Consider the following 13,925-nt stretch of genomic DNA (forward strand, 5'->3'; position numbering starts at 1 on the left):
GTTGATTTTGATCCTCCTCTTGCAATTTCTCACTGACATAAGGGGCATTGGGGGTTAAACAAGTATTCTTTAAAATGGACGGAAAATGTATCCCAAACGAAGGGATAGTTTTTGTAATACGGGACAACAGGGGCAGAGTGCTCCCACAGCAAAGAACGGGGTCAGAATTCAGCACTGGCTACAGAATTCTGCTTCCTGCGACTCTCCACTTGCTTTCTTGTAAAAATAATAATAATTCAGGTTTCTGGTCCTTATGGGTGCAAGTAAGCTAAAATTATCACATGGCCACTAATATATTAAAAAATAATGTTAATTAATACAGTGTGCAATTATATTTGGGGTTTGATGATAAAGATAGAACATAGCTTGATGTAGATAGGGTCAGATGAATTCATCTCCTTTACAGCTGGTGGCTACCTTGGCTATATAATTTGCTCTAATTTTCCTAGCAACAGTTGCAAAGAGTGCTACACGCCAGGTCACATACTTATCTGTGTCTGCGAGGAGATATAAAATCATGTCAGAAGGGTTCTGGCCAGGGGACCTTGTCATTATAGGTGCTAAAAATCTTTCTCTTCCTTCATTATATAAGGGGCAGCGCAAGATATAATGCATAAGGTCCTCTAATTCAGGACATCTCCTAATGCAAACACGTTCGTTTGTTGGTATGCCTCTGTGTCTCCCATCTCTATGAGCTGAACAGGATTTCTTCAGGTCAGCACACATTTGTGTGTGTGTATGCGCCAGCTCCCTCGGCCAATAAAGCGAGATGAGCGTCGCAACCCCAGAGTCAGCCACGGGGTCCCTTTACCTTTACATGCGTGCTTAAGTGGAAAGGGGATGGGGGTGGCGCTGTGGTCTAAACCAGGGGTCTGCAACCTTTAAGACAAAAAGAGCCACTTGGACTCATTTCCGAAGGGGGAAAAAACTGGGAGCCGCAAAACCATTGCGACATTTAAAACAAATATATCTCCGGAGCCGCGATCTGACAGCGGGCGGGAAGGTGACGTTGGGACGGTGCGTGACTAACGCACGCACCGCCCCCATGCGACGTCACAGCCAGTACAGCGCCCGCCACAGTGAGGAGTGTCAGGGTGCACAATGCGCCTCCTCCCCTCGCTAGTATCCGCCCCGGAGCCGCGGCAAAGGTGTAAAAGAGCCACATGCGGCTCCGGAGCCACGGGTTGCAGACCCCTGGTCTAAACCACAGACCCTAGGGCTTGCCGATCAGAAGGTTGGCGGTTCGAATCCCTGCGACAGGGTGAGCCTCCCTTGCTCAGTCCCTGCTCCTGCCAACCGAGCAGTTTGAAAGCATGTCAAAGTGCAAGTAGATAAATAGGGAGGATAAACAGCATTTCCGTCTGCTGGTCTGGTTCACTAGAAGCGGCTTAGTCATGCTGGCCACATGACCCGGAAGCTGTACGCCAGCTCCCTCGGCCAGTAAAGCGAGATGAGCGCTGCAACCCCAGAGTCGGCCACGACTGGACCTAATGGTCAGGGGTCCCTTTACCTTTATGCGTGCTTAAGTGGAAAAAATGGAATATGCAAAACAAGAGCAATGACATGCAAAATTTTCACAACACACATTGCTTAAGGTGGAAACAGCAGTGTTGTTTATTTATTTAAACACGGCGTGCCCACCGACAGCCCTGGGACCAAACCAACAGTTTGCGATTCCTGTGTCACATGGCTTCTTGCGTGCCTCGTACAGTCGGCAGCATGAACAAAACTCTTCTCGCACTGTGAGCCCCGATGCGCTTTCTGCCTCTCTCCCGTGTGCCTCCTCTGGTGAGTGACGAGGACCATCCTCCTGCTGAACTTCCTCCCACAGACGGAGCATCCGTAGGGCTTCTCTCCCGTGTGGGTCCTCTCGTGGTTGGTGAGCTGCGATCGCTGGCAGAAGCTCTTTCCGCACTCCCCGCACTTGTAGGGCTTCTCCCCCGTGTGGATCCTCTCGTGCTTCATGCATGTGGAGCTCTGGCTGAAGCTTTTCCCGCAGTGCGAGCACCGGTACGGCTTTTCCCCGGTGTGGGTCCTCTTGTGCGTGTTCAGGTTAGACCTGTCGCTGAAGCTCCTCCCGCACTCGGCGCACGTGTAGGGCTTCTCCCCCGTGTGGACTCTCTCGTGCGATATGAGGTGCGGCTGCCGGCTGAAGCTCTTCCCACAGTCGGGGCACTTGTACAGCTTCTCTCCCGTGTGCATCGTTTTGTGGGTGATGAGGCGGGATTTGTAGCTGAAGTTTCGCCCGCAGTCCAGGCACTCGTACGGTTTCCCTCCGGGGTGAATCCTCTGGTGGGCGACCAATTCGGCCCTCCGCCAAAAGGCCTTCCCACACTCTAGGCATGTCTTCTCTCTCCCGCCTTTGGCGAGCCTCTCTTGTACCTGTCTGTCGCCGCACGGCTCATAGAAGTGCTGGTAACAAACGATGGAGGCTGCCTCTCTTTCCTTATTTGAGGGGCCTCCTCGCTGGCCTGCCGAAGCTTTGCCCTGATCCGGACGCTGGGAAAAGTTTGGCTCAACGTTTGGCAGGACCCAGTACGGATGGAGATCCCCGGCCATTTCTGGACGGTCCGTCTCTTCCTCCCAGCACCTCTTGCCACCTGCTTGGAGAAAAATAAATCCCAAAGGTGAGCACTCTCCTGCTCCAGGGGAGAAAAAGGGGCTACAGGGCACTGAAACCGAGTCAGGGCCCAGGTCCAAATAGCTCAGGGTTAACTGCAATGACTGGCGGCTACTCTCCAGGGATGGCGTTGGGGGCATAGCTGTCAAGGTTTCCCTTTTTTAAAGGGAAATTCCCTTATTCCGAATAGGATTCCTCACAAGAAAGGGGAAAAGTTGACAGCTATGGTTCGGGGACATTTCCAGCCCAATCTCGAGATACTGTGGATTAAACCTGGGACAAAGCAGGTGGTGTGCCACTGAAATAGACGGTTTATTATTATTAAATGGAAGCTCAGAGTCTAGGGCACCACGGTGGCAACCCCTGCTTTATGGTATTTTTCGGGACCTACTAAAAATATTACTAAAGTTAATCCATGTACCAAAAATTGATTAAGGTGTGGAATAAATACAAGCAAAAATTAAGTCTCTTCACCTTTGACAAAAGCTTTTTGCAACAAGGAAATGCAAAGAATTGGGGAATTTTGGGGTTTTTTTTTAAAACGCATTGTAAGGAGTCTATATGGGAGTATACTGTATTTAAAAATGGGTTAGCAGAGTTTTTAGGGGGCTAACCAGGTTGGGATAGCTGGGCTTTGAATGTCTTATGTAGATTTTTCAATTTCGTTGTTCTGTATGGGACAATGACAATAAAGATTATTGTTGTGTGATTTAATTAGGGAATTCAATTAAGACATAGTCTGACATTATCAATGATATGGGACAGACCCAACCTCCATTTCCCCAATATTTACACACTAGGCTTGTAGTCTTCACTTTGACTGCAAAGAATGGACCCCTCTGTGGGCACCAACAGAATACGATTCACTGATTATGAAGGGAACAACCAAAAAAGGATTAAGCAAAATAGATGAAAATATTCTAGATACAGTGGAACCTTGGAAGCCGAACGTCTGTAAACTCAAATGTTTCAGCTCCCAAGCGACAGAAAACTGGAAGTGATTGTTCCAGTTTTTGAATGATTTTCGGAAGCCGAACATCTGGCGTGGCTCCCGTGGCTTCTGATTGGCTGCAGGGATGCTCCTGCAGCCAATTGGAAGCCGCGCCTTGGAAGTCTAATGTTTTGGAAGTCGAACGGACTTCTGGAATGGATTCCATTCAACTTCCAAGGCACGGCTGTATATATCTAACACATAATTCTTACCAGCATAGTTGGGAAAGGGAGTTGGGGCAGGGAATTTTGTTGGAACAAAATTTGTCAACAAGGGGCAATACCTGCCTTCCAAACAGACACTATTAGTACTCAAGCAGTTTTTCTTTGCATAAATAAATTGATCTTTATTTACTTTCTAACATTTTTATCCCATTCTCCCTCCAAACAGGTTGAGAGACAGCATGCAAGGCCCCTCCCCCATTTCATGTTCACAACAACCCTGTGAAGTAGGGGGGGGGGAGAGAGAGAGAGAGAGACAGAGAGAGAAAGAGAGAGAGAGAGAGAGAGAGAGAGAGAGAGAGAGAGAGAGAGAGAGAGAGACCAGGCACCATGCAAAGGGCTTCCTGGGTGAATGAAGACTGAACCTCAGATCTCCTGAAACCATATACCATTTCATTTGTTAATTTCTGCATTCATATAGCCACCCCATGACAAGAGGTCCCTGGGCATGTTGTGGTGAAGAAGAAAAAGCACATTAAAAATACAATATCAAACAACAAAAACTCCTAACTAGTTAATTAAAAAGCTGAGACACAATTAAGAAGCACCGATTAAAACTCAGTTTATAACTGAGAGGCCCAGACAATAAAAGGTCAGTTATTTAAAGGGCCCAATAGGTAGCACCAGGCAAATAAAACCTCTCTGGGAAGGCTATTCAAGTACCAGGGTGCCACCTCTAAAAAGGTCCTGTCCCTAGTGGGGACTCTCATCCCTTCATCTGGCAGGAAATCTCTGAGCAGGGCCTCTGAGGAGGATCTTAAAAGTTCAGGTGAGGTACAACACGGGAGAAGGCACTTGACAAACACAGGCGCCGTTTCCTAATGATGTCGGCTATGCGTTCCTCTGGACACGGAATTTGTCCCCAACCTTTCAGCGGCTCTGCAATGTCTTTTTGGAATGGATTCTCTCATGTGCAGTAAGGCTTGGTCTCTGGGCGAAGGTTTTCCCACAGTCCAAGCACTTGTAAGGCTTCTCCCCTGTATGTATCCTTTCGTGCGTGTTCAGGTTGGAGCGATGGCTGAAGCTCTTCCCGCAGCCAGAGCAGTTATACGGCTTCTCTCTCGTGTGGGTCCTCCGGTGAACGAAGAAAGCCGACTTGTCGCGGAAGCACTTCACGCAATCCGGGCACTCGTGAGGCCTCTCCCCTGTGTGGATTCTCTGGTGCGAAAGGAGGCTGGAGCTCTGGGAGAAGCTCTTCCCGCACTCGGCGCACCTGTACGGCCTCTCTCCGGTGTGGGCCCGTTTGTGCGCCGTCAGGGACGACCGGTCGCTGAAGCTTTTCTCACACTCCAAGCACTTGAACGGCTTCTCTCCTGTGTGGATCCGCTCGTGAGTAATCAAGTTGGAGCGGTGGCTGAAGCTTTTCCCACAGTCTGAACACTGATAGGGTTTTTCCCTCGTGTGGGTTCTCCGGTGCACATCCAAAGCCGATCTGTCCCGGAAGCTTTTGGCGCAGTCAGGGCACTTGTGCGGCTTCTCGCCCGTGTGGATTCTCTGATGTCGAATAAGGACCGACTTGTGCCGGAAGCTTTTCCTGCAGTCCGAGCAGCTGTAGGGTTTCTCTCCCGTGTGGATCCTCTGGTGTATAAGGAGCCCGGTTCTCCTGCTAAGGCTTTGCCCACAGATTGGGCACTTGCACAACTTCTCTTGCCCAAGGTTTATTTCATTTTCGGAATCGTGTCCAAGCGCTTTCCCGCATTCAAGGTCGGCCTTTGCCCCCTTGGCATTTCCCTCCGGTCCTTTCTCACCTCCCCAAGAATTCGTGACTGCACCCCCTTCCTTTCCCTGTTGGATTTCAGAAGTTACTTCCCGAACCGGGCATTGGGCAACGCTCCGTTTATCCCTTTCTGCCAACATCCCACGTGGATCGTCTTCCCCGGGACGTCCTGTCCAATTTTGCTCCACCACCAATGGCCTCTTCTGATCATCTGCTGGAAGAAGCAGAGCGTCCACATGTCAGTCTCTCTGTGCTAAGAGATGAAGGAACAACAGGCCAAGCTCAACATCAGGAAGGAAGATCAGGGGCAGAACATGTGCTTTGCATGCAGAAAGTCCCAGGCTGTGAAAGATTCCTTGTCTGAATAATAATAATATTAATAATTATTATTATGATTTATTATTTATACCCCGCCCATCTGGCTGAGTTTCCCCAGCTGCTCTGGGCGGCTCCCAATCAAGTGTTAAAAACAATACAGCATTAAATATTAAAATCTTCCCTAAACAGGGCTGCCTTCAGATGTCTTTTAAAGATAGGATTGTTGCTTATTTCCTTCACATCTGAAGGGAGGGTGTTCCACAAGGGGGGCGCCATTACCGAGAAGGCCCTCTGGCTGGTTCCCTGTAACCTTACTTCTCGCAATGAGGGAACCGCCAGAAGGCCCTCGGCGCTGGATCTCAGTGTCCGGGCTGAATGATGGGGGTGGAGACGCTCCTTCAGGTATACAGGACCGAGGCCGTTTAGGGCTTTAAAGTTCAGCACCAACACTTTGAATTGTGCTTGGAAACGTACTGGGAGCCAATGCAGATCTCTCAGGACCGGTGTTATGTGGTCCCGGCGGCCACTCCCAGTCACCTGTCTAGCTGCTGCATTCTGGATTAATTGCAGTTTTCGGGTCACCTTCAAAGGTAGCCCAACGTAGAGCGCATTGCAGTAGTCCAAGCAGGAGATAACCTGAGCATGGACCACTCTGGAGAGACAGTCTGCAGGCAGATAGGGTCTCAGCCTACGTACCAGGTGGAGCTGGTAAACAGCTGCCCTGGACACGGATTTGGCCTGTGCCACCATGGACAGCTGTGAGTCCAAAATGACTCCCGGGCAGCGCACCTGGTCCTTCAGAGGCACAGTTACCCCATTCAGGACCAGGGAGTCCCCCACACCTGCCCGCCTCCTGTCCCCCCAAAACAGTACTTCTGTCTTGTCAGGATTCAACCTCAATCCATTAGCCACCATCCATCCTCCAACTGCCTCCAGACACTCACACAGGACCTTCACCACCCTCACTGGTTCTGATTTAAAAGAGATGTAGAGCTGGGTGTCATCTGCATACTGATGAACACCCAGCCCAAACCCTGGAGAGCTGCTGCCTGTCAGAACAGGCAATGCTGAGCTAGATGGAGCAATGTTCTGACTCAGTATAAGGCAGCTTCCTGAGGAAAGTGGAGCCATGGTACTACCTGCCACAGTGAGAATCCTTGTGGCGATATAAGTAACAGGCGCCAAAGAGGGATTAGGTATCAGTAATGTCGGTTGTCGCCAGCTGATTATGCCAGACCCAATCCCCATTTTGTTCCTGGCTTCAGTCTTGAACCGCTACTTTGTGACTGGCGGGCCTTGAGCTCTCTCAGGCGTGTTCTGGGGCTGACTGGTTTGAGAACCTTTGCCCTAAAATTCTAGATAAATGCTAATTAGGAGGTTTCCTAAAAGGCGAGTTAGAAAGGGGTTGTAGCTAAGGCCAACCAAGTTGTAAAGCCACCAAATTTAATGGACATGACTAACAGGTTCATTCATTTCAATGGTTCTAACCCGACTCTGATGCAACTCTGATGTGAATTATGACCATAGCTGTCAAGCGTCCCTTATTTGGCGGGACAGTCCCTTATCCCAGCGCCATGTTCCGCTGCTGTCCCTTATTGACGATGTCCCTTAAATAAGCTACTGAAGGTAATGGGGCCCTTTCTATGTCCAGCTGTGCTTTGTCAACAACAAATTGTTGCTTTTTTGTGTTGAATATATGCTACATGGTAATTTGTGAACCTAATAGGTATCTAAAGCCATTTGCACGCAAGAAAATATGTATTTTATCAAAGTAATTGTTGATCCCTTTGGTTGCTGATCCCTTATTTTCAAGGCTGCTGGTCCCTTATTTTCAAATCTGTAAGTTGACAGCTATGATTATGACTACTATTAGCAACAGGTAAGTTAAAAATTTATATCATCACCATCATCAATATGAAAATACAGTGGTACCTTGGTTTGCAAACAGTCTGGTTTGCATACGTTTTGGATTACAAACACGTCAAACCCGGAAATGCGTGTCCCAGTTTGCAAACTTGTTTTGGATTACAACCCAATTTTTTTGTATTACAAACAAAGAATTTTTGGAGGCCGCATTGGTGAAAACACGACTTGGGTTACAACCTGTTTACAAACAAACCCCCGGAACGGATTATGGTTGTAAACCAAGGTACCACAGTCATAATAAATGGGACCTACAACAAAACATCACAATGTGTTTATTTAAGATTGTAAATAAATTTCCAGTAAGATTGTAAGTAAACTTCTTCCCAAAACATGTTTTCGAAACAGAGTACAACAGAAGTATCAGAAAACAAAATCTATAATAGAAATAAATATAGCAATTTAAAGGCAGACCTTGAAAACGCCAAATTACACAGATTTAGTACACGCTGAAAAATTGTTGAGCCAAATCTCTTCCAGCCGGCCACTTCGACTTGCCCCGCTCCTAGTGTTCCATTGTTCCTTTTCTAACAGACACTCTATGGTGAGTTACAGAGCACGCTCACTCTCTGTTTGGCTAGGTGCGGGGAGAGGTTACTGCCCCATTAGGCAATTTATGCAGTTCTTATGGGAGGCAGGGACACATTTCTCAACCACCTCCCTGGGGTAACTGTGGCTGGTCATCAGGTGCAAAGCATCCTCACCTGCACAGGTGGTTTCTCCATCCCCCTCTTGCTTGACCTCTCTGCTGAGCACCGCCTTCCAGGTGTCCGATGGCACCTGCTCTGCCTCTGAAGACTCGGCCGCTACCTCCTTAGACACCCCAGGGACCTGGAAAAATAAAAGCAGAAATAGAAATTAAGCAGCTGCTGAGGCCCACTGGACTACTGCAATGCACTCTAGGCGGGGCTACCTTTGAAGGTGACCTGGAAACTGCAATTAATCCAGAATGCGGCAGCTAGACTGGTGACTGGGAGTGGCCGCCGGAACCACATAACACCGCTTTGGAGAGATCTGCATTGTCTCCAAGTACGTTTCCGAGCACGATTCAAAGTGTTGGTGCTGACCTTTAAAGCACTAAACGGCCTCGGTCCTGTATACCTGAAGGAGCGTCAGCCTTCAGGTATACAGCCTTCAGCCTTCATACACTGAGATCCAGCGCCGAGGGCCTTCTGGTGGTTCCCTCATTGCGAGAAGCGAGGTTACAGGGAACCAGACAGAGGGCCTTCTCAGTAGTGGCACCCACCCTGTAGAACGCCCTCCCTTCAGATGTGAAGGAAATAAGCAGCTATCTTATCTTTAAAAGACATCTGAAGGCAGCCCTGTTTAGGGAAGTTTTTAATGTTTAATGCTGTATTGTTTTTAACACTTGATTGGGAGCCGCCCAGAATGGCTGCGGAAACTCAGCAAGATGGGCGGGGTATAAATAATAAATTATTATTATTATTATTATTATTATTATTATTATTATTATTATTATTATTGAGTCAAAAGTGAAGCTGTCTCCTGTTTTAGTCCTGGAAGAGAGTGCTCATCCACAGCATACATTTAAAGTGCTATGATACCACTTTAAACAGTCAAAGCTTCCCCCAAAGAATCCTGGGAAGTCGAGTTTGTTAAGGCTGCTGGGAGCTCTTTGGGGACACCCTACTCCCCTCCCAGATCTATAATTCCCAGAGTTCCAGGGAAAAGGGATTGTTAATAAACCACTCTGAGAATTGTGGCCGTGGGAGGGGAAAAGGGAGGCAGTCTCCCAAGAGCTCTCAGCGCCCTTGAAAACTGAAGCTCCCAGGAGTCTTCGGGAGAAGCCATGGGTGCTCTAAATCTGTATTAACCAGGTTTTTCTTTCAAGTCCAGAGGGTGACAACACGAGAACGGGGCCTTCTCTGCAGTGGCTCCCCATCTGTGGAATGCTCTCCCCTGGGAAGTTCACATGGCACCTTCATTATATACCTTTAAGCACCAAGCAGAAATGTTCCTTTTTAACCAGTCCTTTGGTTGATTTGATTGACATTCTATGGCCTTTTAAAACGGGCGAGGGGGGTTATTGTTTTTGTTTGATTATGTATTTTGTGGTTTTATATTCTGATTTTATTCTGTGAGACACCCCGAGACCTGTGGGTATAGGGCAGGACAGTGGTACCTTGGGTTACCGATGCTTCAGGTTACAGACACTTCAGGTTACAGACTCCGTTAACCCAGAAACAGTACCTCGGGTTAAGAACTTTGCTTCAGGATGAGAACAGAAATTGTTCAGTGGCGGCGCGGCGGCCCCATTAGCTAAAGTGGTGCTTCAGGTTAAGAACAGTTTCAGGTTAAGAACAGACCTCCAGAACGAATTAAGTTCTTAACCCGAGGTACCACTGTACAGTTGTACCTCGGAAGTCAAATGGAATCCGTTCCGGAAGTCCATTTGACTTCCAAAACATTCATAAACCAAGGCGAAGCTCCTGCAGCCAATCGGAAGCTGCGGAAGCTTTGCAAGAACCTTTGCAAACCGGCACACTCACTTCTGGGTTTGCGGCGTTTGGGAGCCAAAATGTTTGAGTCGCAAGGCATTAGTCAGCCAAGCTACAACTGTCTATAAATTAATTTTATTACAGTGGTACCTCTGGATGCGAATGGGATCTGTTCCGGAGCCCCGTTCACATCCTGAGTAGAACGTAAGACATGACTGCACATCTGCGCATGTCGCGTTTTGCCGCTTCCGCGCATGCACGTGATGTCATTTTTAGCATCTGAGCATGTGAGAGCGGCGAAACCTGGAAGTAATGCGCTCTGTTACTTCTGGGTCGCTGCAGAGCGTAACTTGAAAACGCTCAACCTGAAGCACATTTAACCCAAGGTATGACTGTATTATTATTATTATTATTATTAACCAAAAAATGACCTGGCTGAAACCACCTGGCTCACCTCCTCTTCCCATCTCTCCTCCGCTCGGGATTGCTGCAGCAGGAAGTCCTCAGCTAGGGCCACTGCTTGCGCGCAGGACTCGGGGCTCCCCTCCCTGACCCAGGCCTGGACTTCCGGAGGCAGGACAGTCAGGAATTGCTCCAACACCAGCAGCTCCAGGATCTGCTCCTTGCTGCGCCTCTCCGGCTGCAGCCACTGTCGGCAAAGGTCCCGGAGGCGGCTGCAGACCTCGCGGGGGCCCTCAGCCGCCTGGTAGCAAAACCGCCGGAAGTGCTGGCGGACACTCTCCACATCCAGGTCCTCTTCCTTTACCGTCCTAGGAACGAGGACCTCGCCTTCGGCCCCTGAGTTCTTATGGGCTTCACCACTAGGCAGGAGTTGAGCCCCTTCCTGCCTCCTCAGCTGCAGGCCTCTCTCTGACGCTCCCTCCAAGGGAGGCAGATCGGCCTGAGAAATATCCCTCAGTGCAGGTCCCGGTTGGGGGACCTTTCCTCGTTCCAAGTGCGGGGACTGTACCGCCTTCAAAAACCGCTGCCACTGAGTCTCCCAGCATCCTTGCGCTGCCCCCTCGGGCTCCCATTTGACATGGTCCAGTGCGGCACCTTCCCAGAATCCCTTGGCACTCTCAGGCTGGGCGGCACGAGGCTCTTTCCCTGTGCCGTTCCCTGGCTCGATATCCACGGGGTCCTGCTTCTCAGTCTTCACACCCAACTTTCTGATAGTCTCTGTGCCAAAATCGGACGCATCGCCACGATCTGCCGCCATTTTGGTTCCTGGTGGCCTGAATTGGGGTGTGTGAAATGAGCCTCCCACCAAATCACGTGCGGAAATAACAGGCCCTCCAGAGTTCACAGCTGGATTCTAGGTCAGGATCCTTTGCCTGAGGAAAAAAGAAAGAACAAAAGAATATTTCTGAATCAGAGGGGATAAGCAGGACCCGCAACAAAATTTTGTAGCGCCGATTGGGAACTGATAACATGGGTTTCCTTCTCCCAGGGTGCAAAGAGTACTGCCAATTGATGCTGATTATTGCCTTTTCTTTAGATCTGTTATTTGCTTGTTGCCTGGAGGTCTCCAAGTGACTTGAAAAACACAAATAAATGTGTGTTACTACATACATACACCAGAGGTGGAAAGAAGTCCCTACCAGAGAAGAATGGCAGATAAAACTGATGGAGTATTCCGAAATAGCAAAAATGACCGGAAGAATTAAAACCAGGAGGAGCAAAATTTTAATAAGGAATGGGGGAAATATATACAGTGGTACCTCAGGTTAAGAACTTAATTTGTTCTGGAGGTCCGTTCTTAACCTGAAACTGTTCTTAACCTGAGGTACCACTTTAGCTAATGGGGCCTCCTGCTGCCGCCGCCATGCGATTTCTGTTCTCATCCTGAAGCAAAGTTCTTAACCCGAGGTACTGTTTCTGGGTTAGCGGAATCTGTAACCTGAAGCATCTGTAACCCGAGGTGCCACTGTAATTTACTTTAAAAATCATTGTAAACAATTAAAATCATTAGTAGGATTGGAATGGAACATGTAGCTTAACGTCGAACTATGGTTGTAATGGAGATTTAATAGATTTGGATTAATAGAGAAGATGCAGGAGGAAAAAAGTTAACATAAGGACCCACAATGGGGCAGAGGGAAGTCAAGGGGAACCTATAAAATTCTCTTTTTATTTTGGTTGTTTGACAAATGTTTGTAAATTTCAAAATCTGAAAAATTTAATATATATACATATACGTGGGGGGGGGGGGAGGAAAAACACATAAATGTATTACCCCTTCAAAACCAAACCAAACCCCTTGGACTCGATATGGCTTTGATCAGCATGTTTTGTAACATTCCATGTCCCCATAAAGTGACTTGCTATTTCTTTGCAATGAAAGGCAGCCCCAAAATTTATTATTTTTACAAAAATGAAACAAATGCCCACTAGCACAATTTGTGCTCTGAAGCCCACCATACGAGGTGCCTGCCTGCATCAATCAATCAATCAATCAATCAATCAGTATTTACTGATTATTTTTTCCAGTTAAAGCTTTCTGCTGGTTTGATTCCCATATGTTACATGCCGCCAGGGAATGTTTTGAGAAAAGTGTGCTTTAGGAATTCATAAATCACTGCCCAGAAATGGGAAAAAGTTGCAGTACCAGCCAAGTAGCTAATTAAATTAATGGATTATGCCAAAATGGCAAGGTTAACGGGTGCAATAAGAAACCGAGAATAATTTTTTTAAATTAGAAATCGGGGAGAATTTGTGGAATATTTGAAAAAACTCATTTATGCAAATAAGCTCATTAGCAGGATTAGTGTAAAACAAGCAGTTAGATGTATTATTCAGAGAAACTAAAGAATAACTTAAAGATGGAGTAATGTGGAAAATGCAGTATGAAAATCAAAACTAAAAAGAGACCACAAAACGGGGGGAGGGAAGTCAAATATATGTGTACTAGAAATGTATTTTTGTAATTTGTTTGTCTGCGTATCTTTGAAAAAAATCCCATACATTTCTAGTACACTTATATTTGACTCCCCACCCCCCTTTTGTGGCTTCTTTTTATTTATATATATCTAGATTTAGATCTAGAAATTCGTAAATCACATCTTCCTTTCCCTTTCCCTCCTCCTCTCTTTTGCACTGCACGCAGCCCCACCTCCCAGCCCCTTGCAAGCGAGCTAACTCACCTGATCCCTCAAATCCCAGGAGATCCTCCCGCTTTCCGGAGATGCAATATATACAGCATATATTAAAAAGCTACTTTGGGTCTCCCCTCTCCCACCAGGCTTCCCCCGGGAGAAGGCGGAGCAGGAAGTGACTCCGCACAGGCGCAACCCGCTTGCGAGGAAGTCTTTTCTGAGGATCGACCCCCTTCGGCGTCGCCCCTTTGGAGGTTGCAACCTGCACAAAACTGGGGTGGATCCCAGAATCATTTCCGCCCCCGACCCTGGGAGAAACAAAGGCGCGCGAGGCAGGGCGGGGGTGGGGGAAATGGAGGATATTCCTGGAAAAGGAAAGGGGGATTTGGCATTCCCAGGCTTGGATTGGAAACGCGTGTCTTCCCCTCACCCCCCATATATTTTTGTTTTCTTCCTGCTGGACTCCAACTCCCATCAGCCTCAGCTTACCATGGCCAGTGCTGAGGGATGACGGGAGATGTAGTCCTAAAGCAGCGGCAATGTTGCTCAGGTTCCAATTCCAAGAATTGGAAGTGTTGCAG

The 13,925-nt window shown here is 47.9% G+C and overlaps 2 protein-coding genes across 9 annotated transcripts in view; both read right to left on the reverse strand.

The window, feature by feature from the left end:
* Positions 1 to 13,925, reverse strand: part of LOC310701488 (zinc finger protein RFP-like) — a 221,327-nt gene that overhangs the window by 50,091 nt on the left and 157,311 nt on the right. The window lies entirely within an intron of this gene.
* Positions 1,591 to 13,881, reverse strand: LOC310701290 (uncharacterized protein). 8 transcript variants are annotated; one of them, XM_083491963.1, is made up of 5 exons: positions 13,393 to 13,881; positions 10,704 to 11,583; positions 8,495 to 8,621; positions 4,700 to 5,760; positions 1,591 to 2,603 (listed from the first exon to the last, which is right to left on the reverse strand). In XM_083491963.1, the coding sequence occupies exons 2-4, from the start codon at positions 11,466 to 11,468 to the stop codon at positions 4,703 to 4,705; spliced, it is 1,950 nt and encodes a 649-aa protein (XP_083348089.1). In that variant the 5' UTR covers positions 11,469 to 11,583; positions 13,393 to 13,881; the 3' UTR covers positions 1,591 to 2,603; positions 4,700 to 4,702. The 8 variants fall into 8 exon arrangements, with proteins under 8 accessions (XP_083348089.1, XP_083348086.1, XP_083348085.1 ...); XM_083491960.1 differs by having other exon boundaries at positions 5,581 to 5,760; positions 13,393 to 13,879; XM_083491959.1 differs by having other exon boundaries at positions 1,591 to 2,600; positions 5,581 to 5,763; positions 13,393 to 13,878.

This window comes from Podarcis liolepis (genome assembly GCF_965112155.1).
Source record: "Podarcis liolepis genome assembly, chromosome: 2".
NCBI classification, from domain to species: domain Eukaryota; kingdom Metazoa; phylum Chordata; class Lepidosauria; order Squamata; family Lacertidae; genus Podarcis; species Podarcis liolepis.

Bases quoted from the DNA above. Each gene is read 5' to 3' on its own strand.
- LOC310701290 (XM_083491958.1), bottom strand. From the start codon at position 11,468: ATGGCGGCAGATCGTGGCGATGCGTCCGATTTTGGCACAGAGACTATC. The intron at 5,764-8,494 runs GTGAGGATGCTT...TGCTTCTTCCAG, and splicing joins TGGAGAAACCACCTGTGCAG to CAGATGATCAGAAGAGGCCA. The intron at 2,604-5,580 runs GTGAGAAAGGAC...TTTTTCTCCAAG, and splicing joins AGTCACGAATTCTTGGGGAG to CAGGTGGCAAGAGGTGCTGG.